The following is a 23,768-nucleotide window of genomic DNA, read 5'->3' on the forward strand; positions in this document are numbered from 1 at the left end:
ACTAAACAGCAGGTGTCACAGTGCAGGTTTATAATCCCAGCAACTTTGGAAGCTGAGGTAGAAGGATAGCAAGGCCAGCCTCAGCAGTTTAGTGAAAACCTGACTCAAAATTTTAAAAGGGCTGGTAGTGGAGCTCAGTGATAAATTACCAGAGGGTTCAATCCCCAGTACGGGGTGGGGACAGGGGAGACTAAACAGGAAATGTGCATAGATCATAGGTATATAACTATTTTCTATCATACTATGTAAGGACAAGGAATAGGACCAATTTTTTAAAAATTTTAAATATGCAGATGAGTTGGGAGAATTGTATAATACATAGCACCTTCAACAGTATTGTTACACATTACTTGTTTATTCTTGCCACTTATGAAAACTGCGTGAGGGCAGGGACAATCATGGTCACCTTCATGATTATGTCCTTGAATTCTCCCATTTAGAAGGCATTCAGAAACTTTCTGTAGAAGGAATGAAAAAAAAAACTATACTTTTTTGTGTGGCATTGTGGCACAAGCCTGTAATCCCAGTGACTCAGGAGCCTGAGGCAGGAGGATCACAAGTTCTAGGCCAGCCTCAGCAACTTAGCAAAATTCTGTCTGAAATTTAAAAATAGAAAGGACTGGGGCTATAGTTTAGTGGTAAAGTGCCCATAGGTTTAACCTCAAAACAAACCAAATAAACACTATTCATCTATTTACAGGCATTGGGAGAATATATTTTTAGCCTCTCTGAGCCCATTTTCTTTACTGTCTTATAGGAACAAGAATATTCTAGTTTTCCATGAGGAGAGAAATAAAAGTGAAGTGCCTGTTGTAATACAACAACCAATAGCTATTGTTACTCCTTTTTTGTAATTTTACTGAGTTCTTCCAAAATTAGGATTATAACTTTGTAACAACTTCACAGTATATATTTCAGAAACCTTCAAAATCACTAAATCCTAGTACTTAATTTTTAAAAAATTTTAAAAAGAGGCAGGTTTTGTTGTTTTGTTTTGTTTTGTTCTTGTGGTACTGGGGGTTGAACCCAGGCTTGCTTTATCCCTGAGCTACATCTCCAGTCCTTTTTAAATTTATTTTTTTATTTGAGACAGTGTCTTGGTAAGTTAGGCTAGTCTCCAACTTGCAATCCTCCTGCCTTATCTTCCCAAGTTTAAAAATAGAAAGGACTGGGGCTTTCTATTAGGAATATAGGAATAATATGAATATAGGCCTGCTCACCACTCCTGACCAGAAAAAGGGCAGTTAATACGAAGGTTAAAGCTTTTTGTTCGTTAGACAATATAATGCAAGAGCTTAAACTGAAATTACACCATCAAGTCTAATTATTTTTTTCTGTTCATATACTAGATCTTTAACCACCAGAAGGCAGTTATACCCTTCCTCACTGAGTTTTATAGACAAAATATGAAATAGAGATTTTTGTTTTTCCAGCATTTTATTCTCAAAAAATTAAAACATGCAGATGAGTTGGGAGAATTGTATAATATACACCCAAATACACTCCTCCTAGGTTCTAAGGTTAACATTTGCTCTATTGGGTTTATCAGTCTCTACCCATCTATTTATCCCTGTACTATTAAACTTTTAGTCAGGAGAAATTTTTTGTCTGCCCAAATATATGTATTTTATATATAAACCTTAAGAAACTTTGAAAAAAATATTTTTAGTGCTTTATCAGCTATAATTTTCTAAATGAATTTTACATTAGAGAAAAATTGCTGGGCACATGCCTGTAGTCCCAGCAACACAGGAGGCTGAGGCAGGAATGATGGCAAGTTCAAGGCTAATCTGGGAAATTTAGTGAGACCTTGTCTCAAATTTAAAAAAATAAATAAATAAAATGAACTGGGAACAGAGCCTACTGATAGAGCATTTGCCTAGCATGCATAATAAGGCCCTGGGTTCAACCCCAGATACTATGGGGAGCTGGAGGAGATCCATTGTCCACTTAGCATTCCAGCTGAGGTGGATGAATAGAATGTAACAAAACCATATATTTTCCCAGTTAGCTGATGTAAAAGCTGAAGAATGACACAAAGTATCCTCTTTCTAGTAAGGATTAAGAAGCATAACTTTCAACCGAGCACAGTAGTAGTACACACCTGTTAATCCCAGCTACTTGGGAGGCCCAGGCAGGAGGATTCCAATTTCAGGGCCAGTGTAGGCATCTTAGCAAGACCCTGTCTTAAAAAAATAAAATTTAAAAGGGCAGAGATGGGGCTGGGGATATAGCTCAGTTGGTAGAATACTTGCCTTGCAAGCACAAGGCCCTGGGTTCAAACCCCAGCACTGCAAAAATCAGAAGGGCTGAGATGTAGCTCAATAGTAAAACACCCCTGAGTTCAATCCTTAGTATTGAAGTGGGGCGGGGGGCGGGGGGGGGGGGCACATAACTTGCATACTTCTTGGTTTTGCCCAACTCAGAGAAAATACAACCATCAATATTGTACTTCCATTCTTTGAACATTTGACATGGTCATTGAAGTGTATAATTGTGTAAGTATGTGACTTTGCAAGTTCACCTGATTTCAGAGAAGAAAGATAAGGCAAGTGAGATATAGCCAGGAAAGCTGATACATGAAAGCTTAGAGAGATAATGATGCTTCTCAGCCAGGGCCTGGAAACTTGACCATTCTAAACAAACTGCATAGTACTAAACTGTGAAAGGGCTGAATCAATCCTGTTGCAATTTGAACTTTTGGCTCCTGAAAGTCTAGGGCAGGCTTGAAAATAAAAATAAAGCCCTTACCTACTGGGTTGTGTTCTAGGCCCTCTACTGAATTCTCTGTATGAAAGAGTCATCAATCCAAGAGCATGAGGCCTCAGGTGAGAGATGAGATAATGAAAGATAAAAAGTAGTCTTAGGGGCTGCTCCCTAGATGGGATGTCAGGGATTGAGATGTCAGGGATTGAGCTCCCAGGAGAAAGAACCTCAGTCATTAATGTTCTCATTTCTTAGAAGTGTTTATCTAGAGCCTAGAAGTGTGTGTAAAAGAAAAATAGCCTGAAGAAAGATATAGTAGGGTGTGATGTAAAGGATCATCCATCCATCCAGAATGTATTTAGTCCTCATGACTTGCCTAGCACTGTGCAAGTCTATGTAAAATTTTAAAAAAGAAAAAAAAAAAAAAAGTTATGGTTTCTAATTTGTTCCAGTAGAGAGATAACTTATATAGGCAATAATTATATATGTATATAACTCTGCATTTTGTATATGTAGTGTAGTATCATAAAACCTTGAATAACATAGTTCATAAACTCTAAAGGAGTTAGAAAACAGGAATTGGTCACTGGGCCTAATTAGAAGACCTAGGGACAACTCCTACCTCTGACACTTACTATGTAAAGTTGGACAGATTCCTTAATTTCTGAGCCTCAGTTTCCATATTTCTAAAATGAAGTTGATAATCAGAGCTAGCTCTCCTTACCTATACACAGGATTTTAATCAGAATCAAATAAGGATGGATGTGAAAACACTATAGAGCTGAAAATTAAACTAGACCTTAAAATGATAGTTTGAAAGGCTGGATAAAAGTGGTCTCACAGAGGGAATAGTCTGAACACAGAATGAGACTTGGATATGGGAAGACAGGATAGAAACCATGTAAGTGTAGCAAAAATTAGTATTAGGAGAATGGGTAAAAAATGTTGGAAAGGGGATGAAGTTGAGGGTTATATGCCATAATGATTGGATTATGGCAGGATTCAAATTATAGAGGATCTGAAAACCTGAAGGAAGAGGTTGGACTTGAGCTGAAAGGGAATAAGAAACTACTTGGGGGTTTGAGTGGGGAATAATATAAAAATGTTTAACTCATATTCATTTGTAATCAGCATTTCACAAATTGGCATACAGGTATTTAGGATTAGTCAGAATTCAGCTAATCTGTCAATGATATGTAAGATGAATTGGACACATCTAAACTTACAATCTGGGCTTATCAACTAGATATTAATTTTGTTCATTTTTAATTGTACAAGGAATGCTAATACCTGACCAGCTAGTAGGTTTATTTTAAATATCAAATAAGATGGTCATACATCATCATCCACAAAAGGATTAAATGCCTCCTTTATGTAGGATGTTGTGGAGGAGAAAATATCAGGTACATTCAGGTAGGTGTTCAAAGTCCCTAGGAGTTCTTCCTGTTGCAAATAAGCTTAACCTATTTTGTAATGAGCCTCCATCATTATGAAGACAATGCAGAATACTGGTAAGGAAAGCAGGTTCTACCTGGCACAGTGGCACATGCCTGTAATCTCAGTGACTTGAGAAACTGAGGCAGGAGAATCACAAGTTCAAGACCAGACTCAGCAACTTGGCAAGACCCAGTCTCAAAAAAAATTTTAAAAAGAAAATGTGTGGGGATGTAACTCATTGGTAAACCACCCCTGAGTTCAATCCCCAATATCCAAAAAAAAATCAGATTCTGGAGCAAGAATAAGTAACTGGGTGTGAAATACGGCTATATAAACTTGGGCAAATTGACTCATTTACCTATGTTTTATTGTACAGCATTAGCATTTGAACAGATCTTAAAATATCTCTTGAATTCAAATATTATCTTAGCTGGGTGCAGTGGTGCACCTATAATCCCAGCAGCTCGGGAGGCTGAGGCAGGAGGATCATGAGTTCAAAGCCAGCCTCAGCAAAATCAAGGTGCTAAGCCACTCAGTTGAGATCCTTTCTCTAAATAAAATACAACATAGGGATGAGAATGTGGCTCAGTGTTTAAGCACTTGCCTAACATGTGTGAGACACTGTTTGGATTCTCAGCACCACATAAAAAATAATAAAATAAAATAAAATATAAAATATCCATCTACAGCTAAAAATATTTTTAAAATTATATTATCTTCAAATTAGTTTAAGTATTACATATATTATAAGTCTGAGTGGTTCTTTGGAAGTAGTAGCCTGTGATACAGTTCTTAATATTTTTCTTTATAATTTAGTTTATATTTCTAATTTCTACAGCATGTTTACTAGTAATAGATATAGATATATCTTATCTATACATAGTTTTTTAATGTAACATGTAAAATGTGATTTAAAGGAGGATCTTGGACCATGAATTAATTTAATAGATCATGGGGCAGGAAGAAACACTAAGATTTCACAGGAAAATAATAAACTAAACACTTTAGGAGAACAATTTGACAATATCTACCAAATTCTAAGATGTTTTTAAAAAGTGGGGTTTTTTTGGTTGTTGTTTTGTTTTGTTGTTGTTGTTTTTTTGGTACTACAGATCAAACCCAGGGGTACTCTACCACTAAGCCACATCCCCCAACCCCACCCCTCTTTTAAAGTTTTTAAAATTATTTACTTACTCATTTTGCAGCGCTAGGAATTAAACCCAGGAGTGCTCTATCACTGAGCTATGATCCTAATCTTTTTCATTTTTTATTTGGAGACATGGTCCCACCGAGTTACTTAGGATGTTGCTAAATTGCTGAGGCTGGTCTTGAACTTGTGACCCTCTCCTTCCTTTGTCCCCTGAGTCATGGGGATTACAGATGTTCACCAGCACATCTGGCCTGTGTTTAAAATATTTTAAACTAACTGCCAATTCCACCTCTAGATATCTATCCAACATGTATATTCACTCGTATGCACAAAAAATGTGTAAAAAGTGTGGGAGTATGACTCAGTGGTAGAGTGCTTGCCTAGAATGATACTTTATGTAATACTAAAGACTGAAAACAACTTAAATGGTCCATCAGTAAAGGAATGTTTGAATAAATTATATATCTTATCCTTTTTTAAAAGGAACAGTTTCCTTTTTTTAATTTTTATTTTTAGTTGTTGATGGGCTTTTATTTATTTATTTATATGTGGTTCTGAGGATTGAACCCAGGGCCTCACACACACCAGGCAAGCACTCCACCACTGAACCACAACCCCAGCCCATGATCTTATAATAGATTAGTATATACTCCTTTAAAAGAACAAGATATATTCCTATAACCATGGAAGAATATTCATGATATACTAATATGTGGTGGTAGTGGGGGAGAAGCAGAATAACATGTAATAAAATTTTATGTGTGTGTGTTTCTTAAAGTACAGCTACAATATACTGATGTTTGCATATGGGAGGAAATTTTCTGAAAATATTAATATTAATCAACCCGTAAGAAGGATGGGAAGGGTGACTTTCATCTTACCTTTGTGATTTTGGTGGGTGGGCTTAATCATTCAGTGTGTATTACTTTTATTTATTTATTAAAACTTGTTTAAGAAAATAAAACTTTAGGCTGGGAATGTGGCTTAGGGGTAGAATGCTTACTGAGCATATGCAAAACCCTGGATTCAGTACCCAAAACCACAAAAAAAAAAAAAAAAAAAAAAGGAGCAAAATGTAGAGTGGGAACTAAATAGTTAAATGTTCTGTAAAGTGTGTTGGATGTGAAAAGTGATCCATAAATGCCTACTATTTTAACTAAACAATAGAATGTGGGGACTTTTGTAATCTGAAGAAAGCAGCATTTCAACATCTTTTCCTACAGGAGCATATGGTGGTTAAGACCATGGGGGATGATGAATGCCTTGGAGATCTGCTCTCCTGGAGTTGACACATAAATCTTTTCAGTGTTCTCCATTGCTCTTATGGTGGAAACTTCTATGGAAATTATGTAAAGGTTCGAGTTTAAAACTTTTGTCAGATATTCTTAAAAAACAAACAAAAAAACCCAGCCACATGGTGATTGCAAAACATGATTGCTTTTAAGAGCCTTTGTTTAGAGTTCAGTTTATCCAATCACATGAAGAGTGCCTTTGACTAAGAATATTGAGATACCTTTTACCTCTTGGTGTTGTCTGGGCAACAAATTTGAAAATATGGGTATTATCTTGAGAGTTTTATCCTAGCATTTTACAGATTAACAGGAGACAGAAGGTTGTGCTACTCTAGGTAACAAGCTTTTTGTTTTGTAACTTTTTAAGTGTTCATTTTCTCCCTTTTGACACTTGGGATTAATTATGATTTATATTGTAATTAGATCAAGCCCTTAGAGAAAACATAAAAACACAAATAGGTCCTCTGATTGGTATAATCATTTTTTTCTTATGACCAGGTATTTTAAAAATAAAGTTATATAGGTTAAAGATATTTAAGAGCTTAAAAATGCAAACTAGAGAAAGCACTGAAGATCTCACATTACTATAGGTTGCGATGATTAATGAATTAACCACCTGGCAGAGTAATAGTAAATAAAGACTTTCTAGATGAAAATAGTGGCGTGTAGGGGAAGTCTGTATGTATTTCAGTTTTCATACATTTGTCAACTCTTGGGTAACAAAAAGATTAAAAAACAAAACAAATACAACCATTACCTGAAGCTGATGGGGCAATTTATGGATGATGATACTTAGTAGTAAAACCTTGGTGTTGTCTTGTTCACAAAGCACTTTCATCTGTGTATCTTAACAAGCCTGTAAAGTAAACATTACCATCTCCAGTTTTAGATTAAAGAAACTAGGGCTGGGACAGATTAAGGTTTGCCTGTGAACAAAGTAGTAGTCATTGCCACTTTTTAATGCTGCTTACTTTAGCTATTTTTCAGATTTGTGGAAAAGAACATAGAGGATCATCTCTAATCCAATATTTTCATTTTCTCATTAAAAAAAACCTAGGTGCATAGTGGGCCTTAATTTAGGTTTTCAGATATTAAGGCCAAAGGGTAGATTTTTGTGCCAGGCACTTTTTTAGGATAGAGTTATATACATGTGTTTATGTACATACACACATATACATACATACACACAAACATACACAAGTGTATACCCACACATATATACATGCATACACAGGTATACACACACATATATATGTATATGTAGTTATCAACTTAATTACTCTTCAGAATAATTTTATAAATCAGGTGTAATACTGTCACTGATTAACTTCAAAATTCACACCTAATGGTGTCACCAGGATTCAAATCCAGCCTATTAATTCCAAGTCGAGTTTTTCTTTTCTTTTTTTTCTTAGTTGTAGATGGACACAATACCTTTATTTTATTTATTTTTGTGTTGCTGAGGGTCGAACCCAGTGCCTCACATATGCTAGGCAAGCATTCTACCACTGAGCTATAACCCCAGCCCCCCAAGTCCAGAGTTTTAAACTGCCAGTTCTATTGCTTTAAATTAGGTGACTGTTATCTTAAAGTGGATTAAGTGAATTTCTCAGGATCTTTAGATTGGATGAGAACAATTTCTCTAATGTTCCTGAACCTCAGAAGTACAGATCTTGGGATATTTCCTAGGATTTTATTAACGCTTTTTTTTAAAATATGTATTTTAGTTGTTGATGAACTTTTATTCTATTTATTTATATGTGGTGCTGAGAATCAAACTCGGTGCCTCACACATGCCAGGCAAGTGTCCTACCACTGAGCCACAACCCCAGCCCTTAACCCTTTTACAGATGAAGTTAAGTGACTTAGCCAAAGTCTGTTTATTAAGTGACCATGTTAGAACCAGAATTTATGTACTGTTTTATATGCCACTGCTTTTGGCATCAGTTCAAATGATCTACCTATGATGAAATCTTGTCACAGCAGCAAAAGCATGTGTACATCACATTGCAGTATTACTTAAGGTCTCTTCTGGAAACAGATCAGCATGTTGAGTTTCCAAGTGTTCAGTATTTAAGGTATGATTATACCTTATGAATGGATACATAGTAATTATAGTGCTTAATGGACAAAAGAGACATCTGTTACTTTTACATTTTAAATCTATCTCCAGTGAAAGTGTAAAGAAATGCAACAAATTTTCCTTAGGGCTTTTGTGCATACATTTTTTTTCTTTCTTTTTTAATAGAAAAGTCCCTTCTGATTCCATGTGGAGAGAAAACTAGCTTAGTTTATTGAATGCTGCTCAGTCTAATTTGGAGTAATTTTTTAAATTCCTAAATGCTTGGGTATAGAGAGCTTGCTCCCTAGAGCCTTATTTTCTAGCAGTGGAGTCTAAAGGATTAAATTGAGCTGAAAGTAAATTGATTGGCATTTTGACACTGTGAACTATGAAAAGAAGTGGAATTTGTCCAACTTTTTTAAACAAAAAAAGTCGCAAAAGAACTATTTCCTTTAATGTGTCCCATTTTACAAAGATAGTTTTTTTTTTCTTAAAAAACCAAAAGGCATTTTCTAGCACTTTATCAATTTCCTGTATTACAGTTCAAAGTGAGGGTTTAACTTTGAAAAGCTTAATAAAGACCTGGATGGGGGCATTAGCATGGTTTCCTTACCCGAATGGGCACGGGCAGAGAGAGGTTTTTTGAGGACTGTGCACTTTTGGGGCATCACTATAGGAACCTTTTTATAAAAGACAAGTATAAATATTTATGAAATTGATATCTATGAAAATCTGTATCTCTAGCATGTTTAAATTCAAGAGATAAGTTAGAACTGAATAAGATATATTTCCTGCTGAATTCTTTTCCAGACAGATACAGATGATTACCATGTCATCGTCTTTTCTAAAGGGCATTATTTAGTGTTGACTTCAATAAAATCCTATCTCTGCTGTGTCATGAAAAGAACTGTACTTACCTTAACATTGCTTTTCTAAAGTGCTACTACTTTTTTTTTTTTTTTTTAATCACAGCAGGAGACTGTAATAAGTTACAGTCTGGAAAAAGTTTCAAACTGGCAAGTTTGCCAGATATTTTAAGCGGTTTATTTTGGGGTGTATCAGCAGATTTTTTTTTTCTTACACTGCCATTTGGGTGCCTGCTGACACAGCCTGAATAAATCTTTCAAACATTTTCCTTTCTATAGAGGGATGAAGATGATGAAACCCCAAGATCTGGACCTTCCATTAACTCTTCACTTGCCTTCTAGTTCCTTCCTATCATCTGATCTCTAGGAAACATATTTCTTTATAGCATGAGTTTGCAACGTTTCAGGTCTTTTAGTGTCTTAGCAACTAAGTTTAAGTTTTACGGAAGGACTGGTTAACAAAAGAGAGATTCTGGTTTTCGGCATACAAACACATATATACATATACACATATGCACGCATGTAGTTTTTAGTTTAGATTATTTCACTACTAATATTTTGAAAATTGCCACATTTTCCCATACAAAAAAAAGCCTGAACATTTATATAAAACAAAGACTTTATTTCTCGATTGTAGAATTTTTAGTCTTAAAGAGGCTTGTTTCTAAGTGATTAGTGAAGACCTCTTTAAAAATTATTAATTTCAGGCCAGGCACAATGGCACACACCTGTAATTCTATTTCCTGGGGAGATTGGGGCAGGAGGATCCCAAGTCCAAGGCTAGCCTGGGCAACTTAGACCACTTCTCAAAAAATAAAAAGGGCTGGGGATGCGACTTAGTGGTAAAGGGCCCCTGGGTTCAATCCCTAGTACACGTACACACACACAGAGTTTTGGCTTTTGGATTCCTAAAGCAGCTTCATTGATATTTATATTAGACAAGTATTCAGAAAACCTAAAATTACTGATGCCTGAAAATATTTGCTCTAGCATCATAAGACTGGAAGGGCAAGAGATAAGAGAGCTAACTTTTACTGAGTGCCTGCACTGTGCCAACCCTTTTTGTAAGCCACTACACTGCATGCAGGCGAGAGAGAGAAAAGTCTCATTTTACAAAGAGCTGGTTGCTGGTTAGGTGTAAGGCACTACTCAGTGAGTTTGAAGGAACTTGGTAAAGGCTTAGACCTGTAAAGGCATCAGAGAATACAGTTTTTTGGTAACAGCTCTAAATCAGGAGTCAAAAACCTGGTTCTTGTCTAAGTGACCTCATTTATAAATGAAGTCATCTGCCTAGACCCCCACATCTGAAAAGTGAGAATATAATCTCTATCCTGCCTTCTCAGCCGTGGTTACTAGATGGAATCACTGGCAGAGGAGAGAGGGAGCTTTGAAAAATATTCACGTTTAAATCCCATCCTCAAATAGAAAATTTGATTTGATTTAATTGAACCCTATTAGGCCTTCTGACAATAAATTTATGTGAGTAACCTATAAGTACATGTCTGTTGTGGAAAATTCAAATATACAGAAGAATATAGGATAAAAAAATGATCACCCAGCTGGGCGTGGTGGCACCAGCAACTCTGGAAGCTGAGGCAGGAGGATCGCAAGTTCAAAGCCAGCCTTAGCAACTTAGCAAGGCCCTAAGCAACTCAGCGAAAGCCTGTCTCTAATGAAATATTTAAAAGGCCCGGGGATGTGGCTCAGTGGTTAAGCGACCCTGGGTTCAATCCCGGGTAACAAAAGAAAAAAGAAAAAAGAAAAAAAAAAAGGAAAGAAAAAGACAACAAAAAACCATTCTCTCAAGAAATTCTGATTTAGTCTAAGGTTCAGTTCTGTGCATTGCTTTTTTGTAAATCACAAGTAATTCATTTGTGCAGCTACAAGCTGTGAATCGCTAGAACAGTGCTCTTTACCCATTAAGTCCCAAGTTTTCAATTCTACACAAGGTGGTACACAATGGGTTAAATTTATTTGCAAGGGTTATTGACAGTGTAAGATAGGATTTTCTTTTTTCCCCACCATAATTTAAATATTAGTTAAAAATCTAATCTCCAAATTTCTCCCAGCACATAGAAAGCCATTGATAAATGTTTCATTTATGAATGTATAGCCTTAAAAATTTTTTAAGATCATTCAAAATATGGATTTGTTTGAGGTACAATGCATAGAGCTGGTGGTGAAGCGGCACTTTTCTGTTGAACATTGCCCCTTAGAGAAATGCGTGCCTTTCTCATTCACCCCACAGCTCGCTACACTCCTTCACCCAAGCAGCAGTGCCTTGGGGCAGCGGCTTGCAGGGCAGGCCCTGACGCGCGCTACGGGATCCGCGTGGGCGCAGCGACCTCCGGGGAGGGGCGCCGGCCTGGCCGACCCTCCCGGCTTTCTCAGGACCCTCCCACCCTCCGCCCCGCCTTCGTCCCGGGGCCCCGCCCCGGACGCGGGTAGGGGCAAGTTGCTGGCTGAGCTGGGCTGCCTGGACTCCACAGCCGAGCCCCAGGGCTTCGGCGGCGGCCTCTGTGCAACCTGGCGGGCCCAGCTCAGCCGCCGGGAGCCAGCACTTCTGGCTTGGCGGAGTCCAACTCAAGCGCCTCCTGGAAGCGCCGGACAAGAACCACCATGCGGAGCTGTGTGCCTTGAGTCGGCCCCATGACCCTGACCACTTTGGCCCGCGAGAGTAAGGCGCCCCCCGTCTGCACCTGCAGCCTCTGTGGCCCCGACATGATCCCTTACTTCTCTGCCAACGCGGTCATCTCGCAAAACGCCATCAACCAGCTGTGAGTCCGCCGCGCGCCTCCGCGAACGCTCAGAAAGTTTGCTTTTCAGCAGCCGCTTTCCCCAGCATCCTAGGGACCGAACGAACTAGCAAGGGCGAAGGCACAGCCTGAGTGTTTGAAGGTCTTGAGCGTCCGGGAGTTGGGCGATGGGTTTCTTGTGGAGGCAGTAAAGTTTCCCGCAGTGGGGTTGGGCGGAAGAATCCTTCGGGGGAATTTCGGATTAACTTTGAGGGAAGCTGAAAGTGGGGTCATCCCAAAGAAGTCTGCGGTGATCGAGTGACAACCTAGCGGTAAGGCACCCGGTAGATGAGGTTGAAGGGTGGTAGGAGTCGGAATAGCCGACCGGAAACTCAAGGACTTGCTCAGTCCTGCTGGTGACCAGCCTCCTGTGGTGGACGGTTTTGTTTGTTTAAGTAAATTTGCGCGTGACTAAGTTTGTGCTACAGACGGTTCCCAGGAAGAAAGGCAGTCCCACTGGTTGTAGATTAGAATTCTTTCAGAAAACTAGTTTTCAGTCCTTCGTTTTTCTCTTATTGCTCTCTTACTAGTACGTGCTAATAATCGGGAGTGCAAGATTACTAAAGCTTGGTTATGTTCTTTCTCACTGAAGTGCAAGATTCAAGCATTTAAACCGTCATGGGTGTGTGTGCGTTGTGCGCGCTGTATTGGGAGTTGAACCTAAAGGAGCTTTCCCACAGAGCTGTGCCGAGCTGCAGCCCTTTTTTTTTTAAAATTTGGAGACAAGGTCCAAAAAGTTGCCCAGGCTGGCCTCGAACTTTCACTGTTCTGCCTTTGCCTTCCCAGTCGCTGGGATTACAGGTGTGCGCTGCCCCCCCCCCCCCAGCTGTTTTTGAAATCTCTGGAGTTGTGCCCTTCCGTTGTGGTTTAGCTATTTGTGGGAAGTGACAGTGTGTGCTGATGCTTGCGGTTAATTTCACCTCACAGTTATAAAGCTCAAAGTAGAGGAACTCCACCTATTCAAGCTACATTCTTAAACCAATAGAGTGGTTTAAGGTACTTTAGATAGCAGCACTTTGGTCTACGTTAGTGTATTGGCACTCCAGAGTGTCTGCAGAGGAGTCACCTGCTGAGATTTTCCTATACCCCCAGCACTTAAGTGAGGCTACGGTCCTTCTCCTTCCTGAAGAACCCCCCCCCCTTTTTTTAAATTGCCCAACAGAAACTTTCCATTATTCCTCATTAAAGATCTGTGGAATAGCATGTGAAGTGATTTGTAGATAATCTTACACCTAATTTATTATTTTAATTAGCTCTTTTGTCCTCCCAAATCAAATTCGAGTTTCAGCTTTTTTCCTATTGATTCATGGTGACTCTCCAAAAAAATGAGCATTAGCAAAAGAAAAAAGGTGATTTTACTGCCTTCTGCTTAAACTTGAATTTTTCCTGTAAAAGTTGTTGGGAGGGTGGAGTGAAAGAGAAGGAAAGGAGTGAATAATCTGAAACAGGATAACCAATCTTAAGGAAATCGTGTTAATAATACTTTCAAAAGTAAAAAAAAGGTGCTGGGCATGGTGGTGCTGGCCTGTAATCCCAAAAGCTAAGGCAGAAGGATTGCAAATTCAAGCCGAATCTGGGCAAATTAGCAAGACCCTGTCTCAAAATAAAAGGAGCTGGGATGTAGCTCAGTGGTAGAGCATCCTGCTGTGTTCGGTCCCTAACCTGGCAAGTAAATAAATAAAGTAAAAAAGGCAGTGGAAACATCCCAAGTGTCAGAGGATGGACGAATGAGTGAATAAAATGTGATATATACATATAATGGAATATTTTTCAGCTTTTTAAAAAAGGAAATTCCGACACACGCTACAACAAGAATGAACTTTGAAGGCATTATTCTAAATCAAATAAGCCAGTCATGAAAGGACATACAGTGTACAATTCCATTATATGAGGTACCTAGAGTAGTCAAATTCAGAGGCAAGAAGATAGAATGGTGGTTTTGGGGGTTGATGAAGAGAGAATGAGTACGAAGTTTCATTTGGAGAAGATGAAAAAAATTCTGGGGTGAAGGGTGGCAGTGGTTGCACACATTGTGAAAGTACTTAATGCTATAGACTGTACAATTGATAGAAATCTCATGTATATTTAATTACAATAAAAAAGTGTGTGTGTGTGTGTGTGTGTGTGTGTTTGGTTCTGTTCTAGGGATTGAGCCCAGGGCCTCATGGATGCTAGGCAAATGCTTGTGTAACGGAGCTATATATCCCTAACCCAAAATGTTTTTAAGGCAGAGCTTCTGAGCTTTTGGGGGGGAAAAGGAATTTTGAATTATACTTCTTTGTGTAATCAAACAAGTACCTTTTCCTACTAATTAGTATCTTTGGTTTAATTATTTTACTTTAGTTCTTCTTTTGTAAGTGGGGATATATGAATGATTCCTCAAAAGAGCTCATATATTCAGTAACACTTTGTGAACTTTAAATCCCTGCACAAAAATGATTAATTTTTAATGATAATTAAAATTAACAATAATAGCTAACATTTATTGACTACTTGTTACTGTTCTAAGAATTTAATATATCTCCCTTAATCCTCAAATCACCCCTGTGAACTAATTCTATTTACAAATGATGAAACTGAGGCTTAAAGAAGTAATTGCTCAAGACCATATAGCTAGTAAGTAACAAAACTGTCCCTCAAATCCAGATCTGTTTCTTAGGCCAGTGTTCCTAACCATTATAAAAATGATATTTGCTGGGCACGGTGGCGCACACCTGTAATCATAGTGGCTTGGGAGATTGAGGCAGGAGGATTGCAAGAGCCAGCCTCAGTAACTTAGCAAGGCCCTAAGAAATTTAGTGAGATCCTGCCTCTAAACTTAAAAAAACAATTAAAAGGGCTGGGGATGTGGCTCAGTGGTTAAACGCCTCTGGGTTCAATCCCTAGTACCAAAAAGAAAGATATTTTGTCTTAGTAGTCGCAGGGTCACTTTTTGACTGTCTTAGGAATTATCTTTGCCAACATCTTCAGTTTTAGTTAAAAAAAAAATGTATTTGCTATATGGAGTTTTACTGTTAGGTAGATAAACTTTCGAAGAATTTTCAGAAAAAGAATTTTTTTAAAAGAAAAAACTATTTTAAAATGTTTCAGAATATTTCTTTCATTTTTGTCTTTTTTTGCCGCTTCTTTGTTCTTAAAAGAGACTTGCTATATATTTCACTTTGAGCCTGGCACAGTGGCACATGCCTGAAATCCCAGCATCTTGGGAGGCTGAGGCAGGAGGATCTTGAGTTCAAAGCCAGCCTCAGCAAAAATCAAGGTGCTAAGCAATTCAATGAGACCCTTTCTCTCAATAAATACAAAATAGGACTGAGGATGTGGCTCAGTGGTCGAGTGCCCCTGAGATCAATCCCTGGTCCCAAAATAAATAAAATGAAATTCACTTTGAAACTATTTATTAGTGTAGCTTTAGATGTCATGTTTGTTTAACATTTATAGTGTTGCCCAACTCATCATCATTAAAAAAAAAATCATTTAGGGCCAGGCAAGATGATAATCCCAGGGACTCAGGAGGCTAAATCAGGAGGCTGGCAAATTCAAGGACAACCTGCAATTCAGCGATACTCTGTCTCAAAATATAAAAAGGACTGGGGATATGGCTCAGCTGTAAAACACCCATGGGTTCAATCCCTAGTACTTAAAAAAATAAAAAAAAAATAAAAAAAAAAAAAACTTGGAACTTGTCAGGCATAGTGGTTTACACCTGTAATCTCTGGAAGTTGGGGAGGATCACAAGTTCAAGATTAGCCGGAGCAACAGAGTGAGACCCTGAGTCAAAAAGAAAAAAAAAAAAGTCTTAGAATTTAGGCACTGAGACATTGATTTGTTACCTTGTGTTTTTTGTCCTTGACCTAAAACAATTGTATTTATTTACTTGGTTTCATATATGATTTTGACTTCCTGCCCGCACATTTGTGCTTTCTAAACGAGCTCAGTAATAAAGAAGGATATTGAGATAGTTATGCAAAATATACCTTTTCATGAAATTGAAAACAGAAAATGTTTTGTTTTAGTAATAATACTAGGGCTCTTTCAGTTTTATTTTGTAGTTGTCCAAATAAATTCACAAGTGCTCTTCTCCAAACTTACGCTTGCAGCAGAATTACCTGGAGGGCTTGTTAAAACACAAATTGCTACCCAAAGCCCAGAGTTTCTGATTCTGTAAGTCTAGGATGTGGATAGAGATTTGCATTTCTAACAAGTTCCTGGATGATATTCATGATGCTGGTCTGGGAACCACTACCTTTTTAAAGTATTCCTCTGAGCCAGATTGGGCGAGTCATCATCCACATTTTATAGAGTAATTAACTAGAGAAATCATAATGGTGAAGTAATTTGCACAGAGCTACATGGCATACTATTGGTACAACTGAATCTTGAACCAGCATTACCCTTCTCAAAATCCCAAACTCTTACATGTTGTGCTTAAAGTCCTAATACATATATCTTTATTTATGTATATTTCTTTGTGTCTTTATGTATGTGGATGGGTGGGTATGGTATTTCTGTGTTTGTTGCTGGGGATGGAACTTAGTGCTAGGTCCCTTGAACTTTTTTTGAGATAAATTTCTAGCAGCAGAATTTCTGGGTCCAGTGGTATGTACATGTTAAAAATGTGATGCGTACTGCCATATTGCTCTTTAAAAAAGGCTTTTCCAATTTGCTCTTACCACCTGTATACAAGAGCATGTCTTAACTGGGTGCAGTGGCACACACCTGTAATCCCAGCATCTCTGGAGGCTGAGGCAGAAGGCTCACAAGTTCACGACAAGCCTCAGCAATTTAGCGAGATCCTAGATAACAAGACCCTGTCTCAAAATAAAAAAGGCTGGAGATGTGGCTCAAAAGTTAAGTGTCCCTGGATATTCAGTCTTTAGTACAAAAAAAAAATATCTTTTCCTATATCTTTACCACCCCTAGTAATAGTAATAACAGCGTTAATTAGCAGCTAATTTTTTAGTGAGCTCTTATTCTCTGACAGACACTATTTTAAGCACTGTGCATATTATCTCGTTCTCCAGTCTTAACAACCTCATGAGTTACAGATGAGAGGCACAGAGATGTTGAATAACTTATAAATTTAAAATTATATAGCCAATATGCAAACATACTCTAACTCCAGAGCCCCTATTCTTAAATTATTTATTGTTCCCTTATTACTATGAGGTTTAGCATTTCTTTATATTTTATTGGTCTTTTTTTCATTTTTCATCTGTAATTTGCATGTTTGTATTTCTGGTCATTTTTCTATTAGTATTTTTCTTCCTCCCTTCCTTTGGATTAAACCCAGGGTCTCATGTATGCTAGACAAATGGTCTACCACTGAGATAGATACACCTCCCAGCTCTCCCCCTCTATTTCTTTTTAATATTCTTTGTATATTATGAATACAAGGCAAAAATACTTCTCCTATCTTATTGCTTGCCTTTTTAAAAAAAAAGTTTTTTTAGTTGTGAATGAACCTTTATTTATTTATTATGTGTTGCTGAGAATCTAACCCAGTGCCTCCTCACCCATGCTAGGCATGCGCTCTACTACTGAGTTACAACCCCAGCCCCAATTGCTTGCCGTTAGCATTTCATATAAAAGTTTTAAATTTTTGTATAGTCACATCTGTTAGTATTGTAGCTTATGGTTTCAGAATTTTGTATCTTGTTTAAAAACTCCTCACCTGCTCCCAGGATTATGGATGTAATATTTTTATAATTTTTCAATTATATTTACATTTTTAAATATTTACTCTTTAAAACATCTGTAAGTCATTTTTATTCATACTGTTAGGTAGGAGTCAGACTTAACATCTTTTTCCAAATGGTTTGTAAGTTATTCAAATACCATGTATTTAATCTATTTTTACTTTGCTAATTTTAAATACCACGTATATTATATATTAAACTCTTATAAGTTGGTTGGTATTGCACATGTCTGTAATCAGAGGAATTTCAAAGGTAGAAGAAGGATCACAAGTTTGAGTCCAGCTTGGCCAATTTAGCAAGACCCTATCTCAAAAAAGGGCTGGAGATGTAGCTCAGTGGTAGAGTATCCTTGGGTTAAATTCCCGATATCCCCTTCCCTGTTAAAAAAAAAAAAAAAAATTTAAAAAAAAGTATATATATATTAGATTTATATAATATATATTTGATTCTTAGGGTCTGCTTTTGTATCCTCAGATTATGTTGCTGGGTTTTTTGTTTATATACCCAATACCATGCTAGGCATAGTAGCACACACCTATAATACCAGTGACACCAGAGGATGCTAATTTCAGGCCAACCTCAGCAACTTAGGGAGACCCTCACTCAAAAAATAAAAAGGAATGGGGATGTAGCTTTGTGGTAGAGTGGCCCTGAGTCCAATCCCCAGTACTAAAAACAAACAAAAAGCAATACCATGCTGTTTTTACTTACAGATTTAGTACTTATTTTGATACGTTTTATGGCAAGACCTGCCTCCTTGTTGCTTTTTAATGTCTTAGCCATTTTTATTTTCTAGGTAAGTCTTAGAATCAGCTTGACTTTAAAAAATTCTATTGAAATTTTGATTGATATTTTACTGAATTCATTTTGGAGAGAATTAACAGCTCTGTGAAATGAGCCTTCCCAGTGAGAAATGTGGTATGTGTTTTATTCATTGCTTTTTTAATGTCCTTCATTTAACTTTTATCGTTTTCCTCATAAGGTAGTTACACATTCTATATTTGATATATTCATGGACATTTTATAAAATTTTCGTTGTTTTTGTGAATGAGCTCGTAACATTTTCTGATTAGTCATTGCTGGAGTGTAGTAAAACTGTCACTTTTCACATTTGCTTTTTATCAGACCACTTTGATGAACTCTTTCTTTCTTTTTTTTTTTTTTTTTTTTTGTGGTGCTGGGGATTGAACCCAGGGCCTTGTGCTTGCAAGGCAAGCACTCTACCAACTGAGCTATCTCCCCAGCCCTGAACTCTTTCTTGATTGTAAATCTGATAGATTTTTTTTAGTTGATTTTCTTGACTTCTCTGGGTGAACCTTATATCATCTGCATATAAGTTTTGTCTCTTAAGTATTTACAACGTCATTGCTTTGGCTAGGGCCTATAGTGTAATGTAGTGTGCAGTGCTAGTGGGCTTGTCTTATTTTCCATTGTAAAAGGAATGCTTTTATGTTTTGTAAATAAGTATAAGAGATCATTTGTCAAGTTGAGGGCATTTTATACCATTGCTAATTTACAAAGATTTTTAATTTGATATGGTTTTTGAATTTCATTGAATACTTTTGACACTTATTAAAATAATATTTTCCCCTTTTCTAGTAATGTACTGACATTGAGTTGCTAAAGTTGAATCATGAGCTATACCTTTTTATTTTTCATCCTCTGGATTTGGTTTACTAATATTTAAGGTTTTGCATTTGTCTCAAATATTTGTTGAATCTTTAGTGTTGTCATTGCCCATCTTGTGTCTAACCTGTAGAATGAGTAGCTTTTCCTTTTTTCTGTACTCTGAAACAGTTGTTTAGCAGGGTTACCTGTATTTTAAAGCCTGGAACCAAGTTGTTTTCCAAATGTTAAAACATAATGAAATTTTTTCCTTTTAGTTTTTAAAATTTCTTTGTTCTCATTGAATAAATGTAACTTATCCATGATGCTATTAAAAATCTAGGTCTTCTACTGAAATGGGCAAATACAATTAGAGTAATAGTTAATTCAGGGATTTAAACTAGGCATTTATTTATGGTTTAAGGGCTCCCCCCCACCTCTTGATGGAGAGAGAATAATATTTACAAGAGGCATTAGGGACTGGGGTGTAGCTTTGTGATAGAGTGAGTGCTTAGCATGTACAAGGCCCTTGATTTCAGTTCTCAAAAGAGGCATAAGATGTTTCTCTGATTCTAAATTAATACTGTTTTTGTGATTATTTCTGATCTTTGGAGAATATAACCTTAAAAATTGGAATGAATCTTCTGAGTATTATGGCCTTGAAGGTTAATGGTTTAATTTCAGGGTGTAAAGGTACATTTATGTTCTCATTATTGATGATAAGTTTGTGTGATTTTATCCACACTTATGCTCCTTTCAAGTCAGTAGAGCAACAATTGGAACCAAGTGGGGAGGGCTGTCACCTTTGGACTTCTTGGAATCATGCTTAACCTGGTTAACTGAAGAGTAAATCTGCACAATGAAGATGAACAGGAATGGTAAGGTAGTGATGTGTTCAAGTCAAGATTTCTTTTAGATAAATGTATAGTGACTTTCTCCCTCCTAAACTATTACTATTCAGCTTTTTCACCTGCACTCACTTGTGAAATTGGACAGTTTTTCTAAACTTACACCGAGAAACCACTGCCCAAAGCCACCTGATTAACGATGTCGGTCTGTTTCCAAGAGCTTTTGGACCTCAGAAGTATTTGAGAAACTCAGACTTTTAACAGATCATTTTGAGCACACCTTTCCTTGGGTCTTTCCAGTAAAATTGCATTCTTTAGCTACCATGTGTTCAACTGCCTCGGGCTAAAGAAGAATAGTATAGATGCTGTCACATAATTTCTGAACTTTATACTCTTCCTGAATTTCTGAAGTGAAAGCAGAAAATTCATATCCTAACTAGTTTCAGATAGGTTTAGAGTTAGCTTTACATTGTTGAATGAGGCAGGATGTTGCTTTCACTAACTTAATTATGTTTAACTTGATATGCTAAAAATCAAGGCCTTTTTAGGTGTTCCAATGATTTGAAAAGGACATAACCAATGATATGTAAATAAATTACTAGTGTTATCCACAAAGGGCAAATTTGGGACCATCTCCTTTTTGCATGTTGTGTGAATTTAACAAATTTCATTTTCTGTATTAATCTGTTTTTAGAGGGGTTATAACCCTTCTTTTTTCGTATTATGTTTGCTATAGGAGCAAAATCTAGAGACTTGATCACTCTTATAGATAAGCCTTAGTGTTAACCAATTGTAGAGTTTTAAATTTTTGTTTTTATTTTTTGGCAGCACTAAGGATTTAAATGAGGAATGCTCTACTACTGAGATACATCCCCAGACCTTTTTATTTTTATTTTAAGACAGGGTGTCACTAAATTGCCCAGACCGGCCTTGAACTTAGATCTTCCTGATCAAATAAGATGTTTCATAAGAAGGTTTAATAAAATTTTCAGATGTGATTTTTACTTTTATCATCTGCATTTAATATTACTCGAGATTCACGTCGTTATTCATGATCCATAATAGGCTATTTCAAGCCTGAGTGCCCTAATCATGGAATTTATATTGATTATCTTCTGTAATGACTGTGTAAGAGTTTATATACCACAGACAACTTTATCTTTTTGCAATATTAAGCATTCTTCATCATCCCAGCAAAAGATCAGTCATGTTTATGAACTCAGCCTCTTGTCTGTGCATCTCTGTGCTGTTCTCTGCATTTTGTATAGTAAAAGCCAGTTGATCTCCATGGGAGCTAAATCAGATAAGAGTGTTTGTGACTTTTCTTCACTGATTTTAAGTAATTATCACTTAGAGATCTCTTAAGAGAAATGTCATTTCTTTAGGACCGTTTTCTGTTCTGTGTCCCTTTAAACTACTGTTTCTCTGAATGTTAAATTTATCCAGTTCTCATGAATATTGAAATTTTTAATTTCCTCTAATTAGATAATCTTAATTTTTGTGGGGACCTTTTGTGAGAACTTGTTGATGGGGAGATGTGAATTCTCAATGTAAATTTTTCTAAGAGATGAGTGAAATAATAACTTCAAACAATGAGTGAAACTGAACTTTTTTTTGAAATACCTTTGATCAGATAAGATTTGGGTATATTTCATTAGATCAGCTTCACCTCAGTAAAATATATCACACTTAATTCCTAAAATATCACATTCCTTGAACATCCTCATATTCTGCACACACACCCCTTCCCCAGCACTGGGGATTATACCAGTGGTTCTCTACCACTGAGCTATATTCCCAGGCCTTTATTTATAATTTTGAGATAGGATCTCATTAAATTTAAGAAGCTAGTCTCAAATTTATGTACCACTGCACCCTATAAGACATTTTCTTTAAAAACTCTTAAAAGGTCTCTTGGATCACATGTTCAGAATGACTATTTTGTTGTTTGTCCTTGTTCCTAAAAGTAGTACTGTGATGTTTAGAATGAAACAGATCTGAGTTAAGAGCTTCACCCCTTAATAGCTGTGTGACTTTGAACATATTTAATCCACCCTAGGACTTAATTTCCTCATCTGTAAAATGGAACTTATAATGCTTGTAAGAATTAAATTATTACTTGTGAAATACTGGCAATGGTGAGCAGTCAGTAAATAGAGGAGTTTTTCTATTTTTTTTTTCTTTTTTGACATGAGCCAAATTACAGGAGAATTAAAATACAAAATGGCACCTTACCTGATGATAAAAATTGTATAATTTTCATTATTATCATAATTGTACCTATTTTGTATAAGGGGTGAGAAATAAAAAGAAATACTGTACAAGACATGGTTCCTACAGTCCAGATGCTTAGTCTATTGACTAGGTAAGACTTATCAGTAAAAGGATAAATAAGTGTACAATTCATGCACACTAAGTGCCAGGCAAATGATGCAGTTGGTGCTTTCAAAGTTCACAGCACATAGGCAAGGGAAGAGTAGGGAAAGTGGAAGTACTGGGATTTGAAATGGAGCAAATTATATTCCATGTATGTATGATTAATATGTCAAAATGAATCCCTAATAAAAATGAAATGCACTAATAAAATCATTTTTAAAAAGAAATGCACTAATAAAATCATTTTTTGAAAGAATTGTAAATAAACCAATTAAGAAAGGAGTTATAGCCAAGCCCACTGGCACAAGCCTGTAATCACCGTGACTGAAGAGGCTGAGCCAGAGGATTGGGAGTTCAAGGCCAGCCTGGGCAATGTAGTGAGAACCCATCTCAAAATAAAATTGAAAGAAGGAAGTGGAGTGGCGAGGAACAGTGCTGGGGACTGTAGCTCAGAGAACGCTCCTGGGTTCCATCTATAATACCACGGAAAAGAATGAAAAAAGGATTTATGGAAGTAGGATTTGCTCTAGGTCACTGACCTTCATTTCTGACCCTCTTAAATGTCTTGATTTATCTAAACAATGGTAAAGGATACTTGTATGGTTTAAAAAAGAGGCCGGGGAGACCTGGTGGCAAATATTATAGCCATATGTAGCCATATATTGAAAAGAAAGTTTTCAAATAATGACAGTTATTAATCACTTGTGGTAAGGCAAATCAGACAGATTTTTTTCTTTAGAAAATTACCATTGGAAATGGGCATAGTTTTTAATCTGATATCTACTGGGTACATAGTATAGTAACCAGAGTTTGCAGACTTTACATAGCTTATTTAGGCAGGCTGCCAATTTTGCAAATCTGTTGTTATTGAATCAGTATCCATGGCTGAGAGAACAAATGTAAAATCCCCTCAGGCAACATAAGAACAGAAATCA

At 36.8% G+C, this 23,768-nt stretch overlaps 1 protein-coding gene across 9 annotated transcripts in view; it reads left to right on the forward strand.

Moving 5' to 3' along the window:
- The window catches only part of SSH2 (slingshot protein phosphatase 2), a 248,250-nt gene that overhangs the window by 121,601 nt on the left and 102,881 nt on the right, over positions 1-23,768 (forward strand). For 2 of the 9 annotated variants that reach the window (XM_079130759.1, XM_079130761.1), the window contains exon 1: positions 11,984-12,290. The exons of the other annotated variants lie outside the window; for them this stretch is intronic. In XM_079130759.1, the coding sequence (XP_078986885.1) occupies positions 12,163-12,290 (128 nt within the window). In that variant the 5' untranslated portion in view covers positions 11,984-12,162. Of the gene's footprint in view, positions 1-11,983; positions 12,291-23,768 lie in introns of those variants that run through there. 9 annotated transcript variants of the gene reach the window in all.

This window comes from Sciurus vulgaris, assembly GCF_902686455.1.
Source record: "Sciurus vulgaris genome assembly, chromosome: 3".
In the NCBI taxonomy this organism is placed as follows: domain Eukaryota; kingdom Metazoa; phylum Chordata; class Mammalia; order Rodentia; family Sciuridae; genus Sciurus; species Sciurus vulgaris.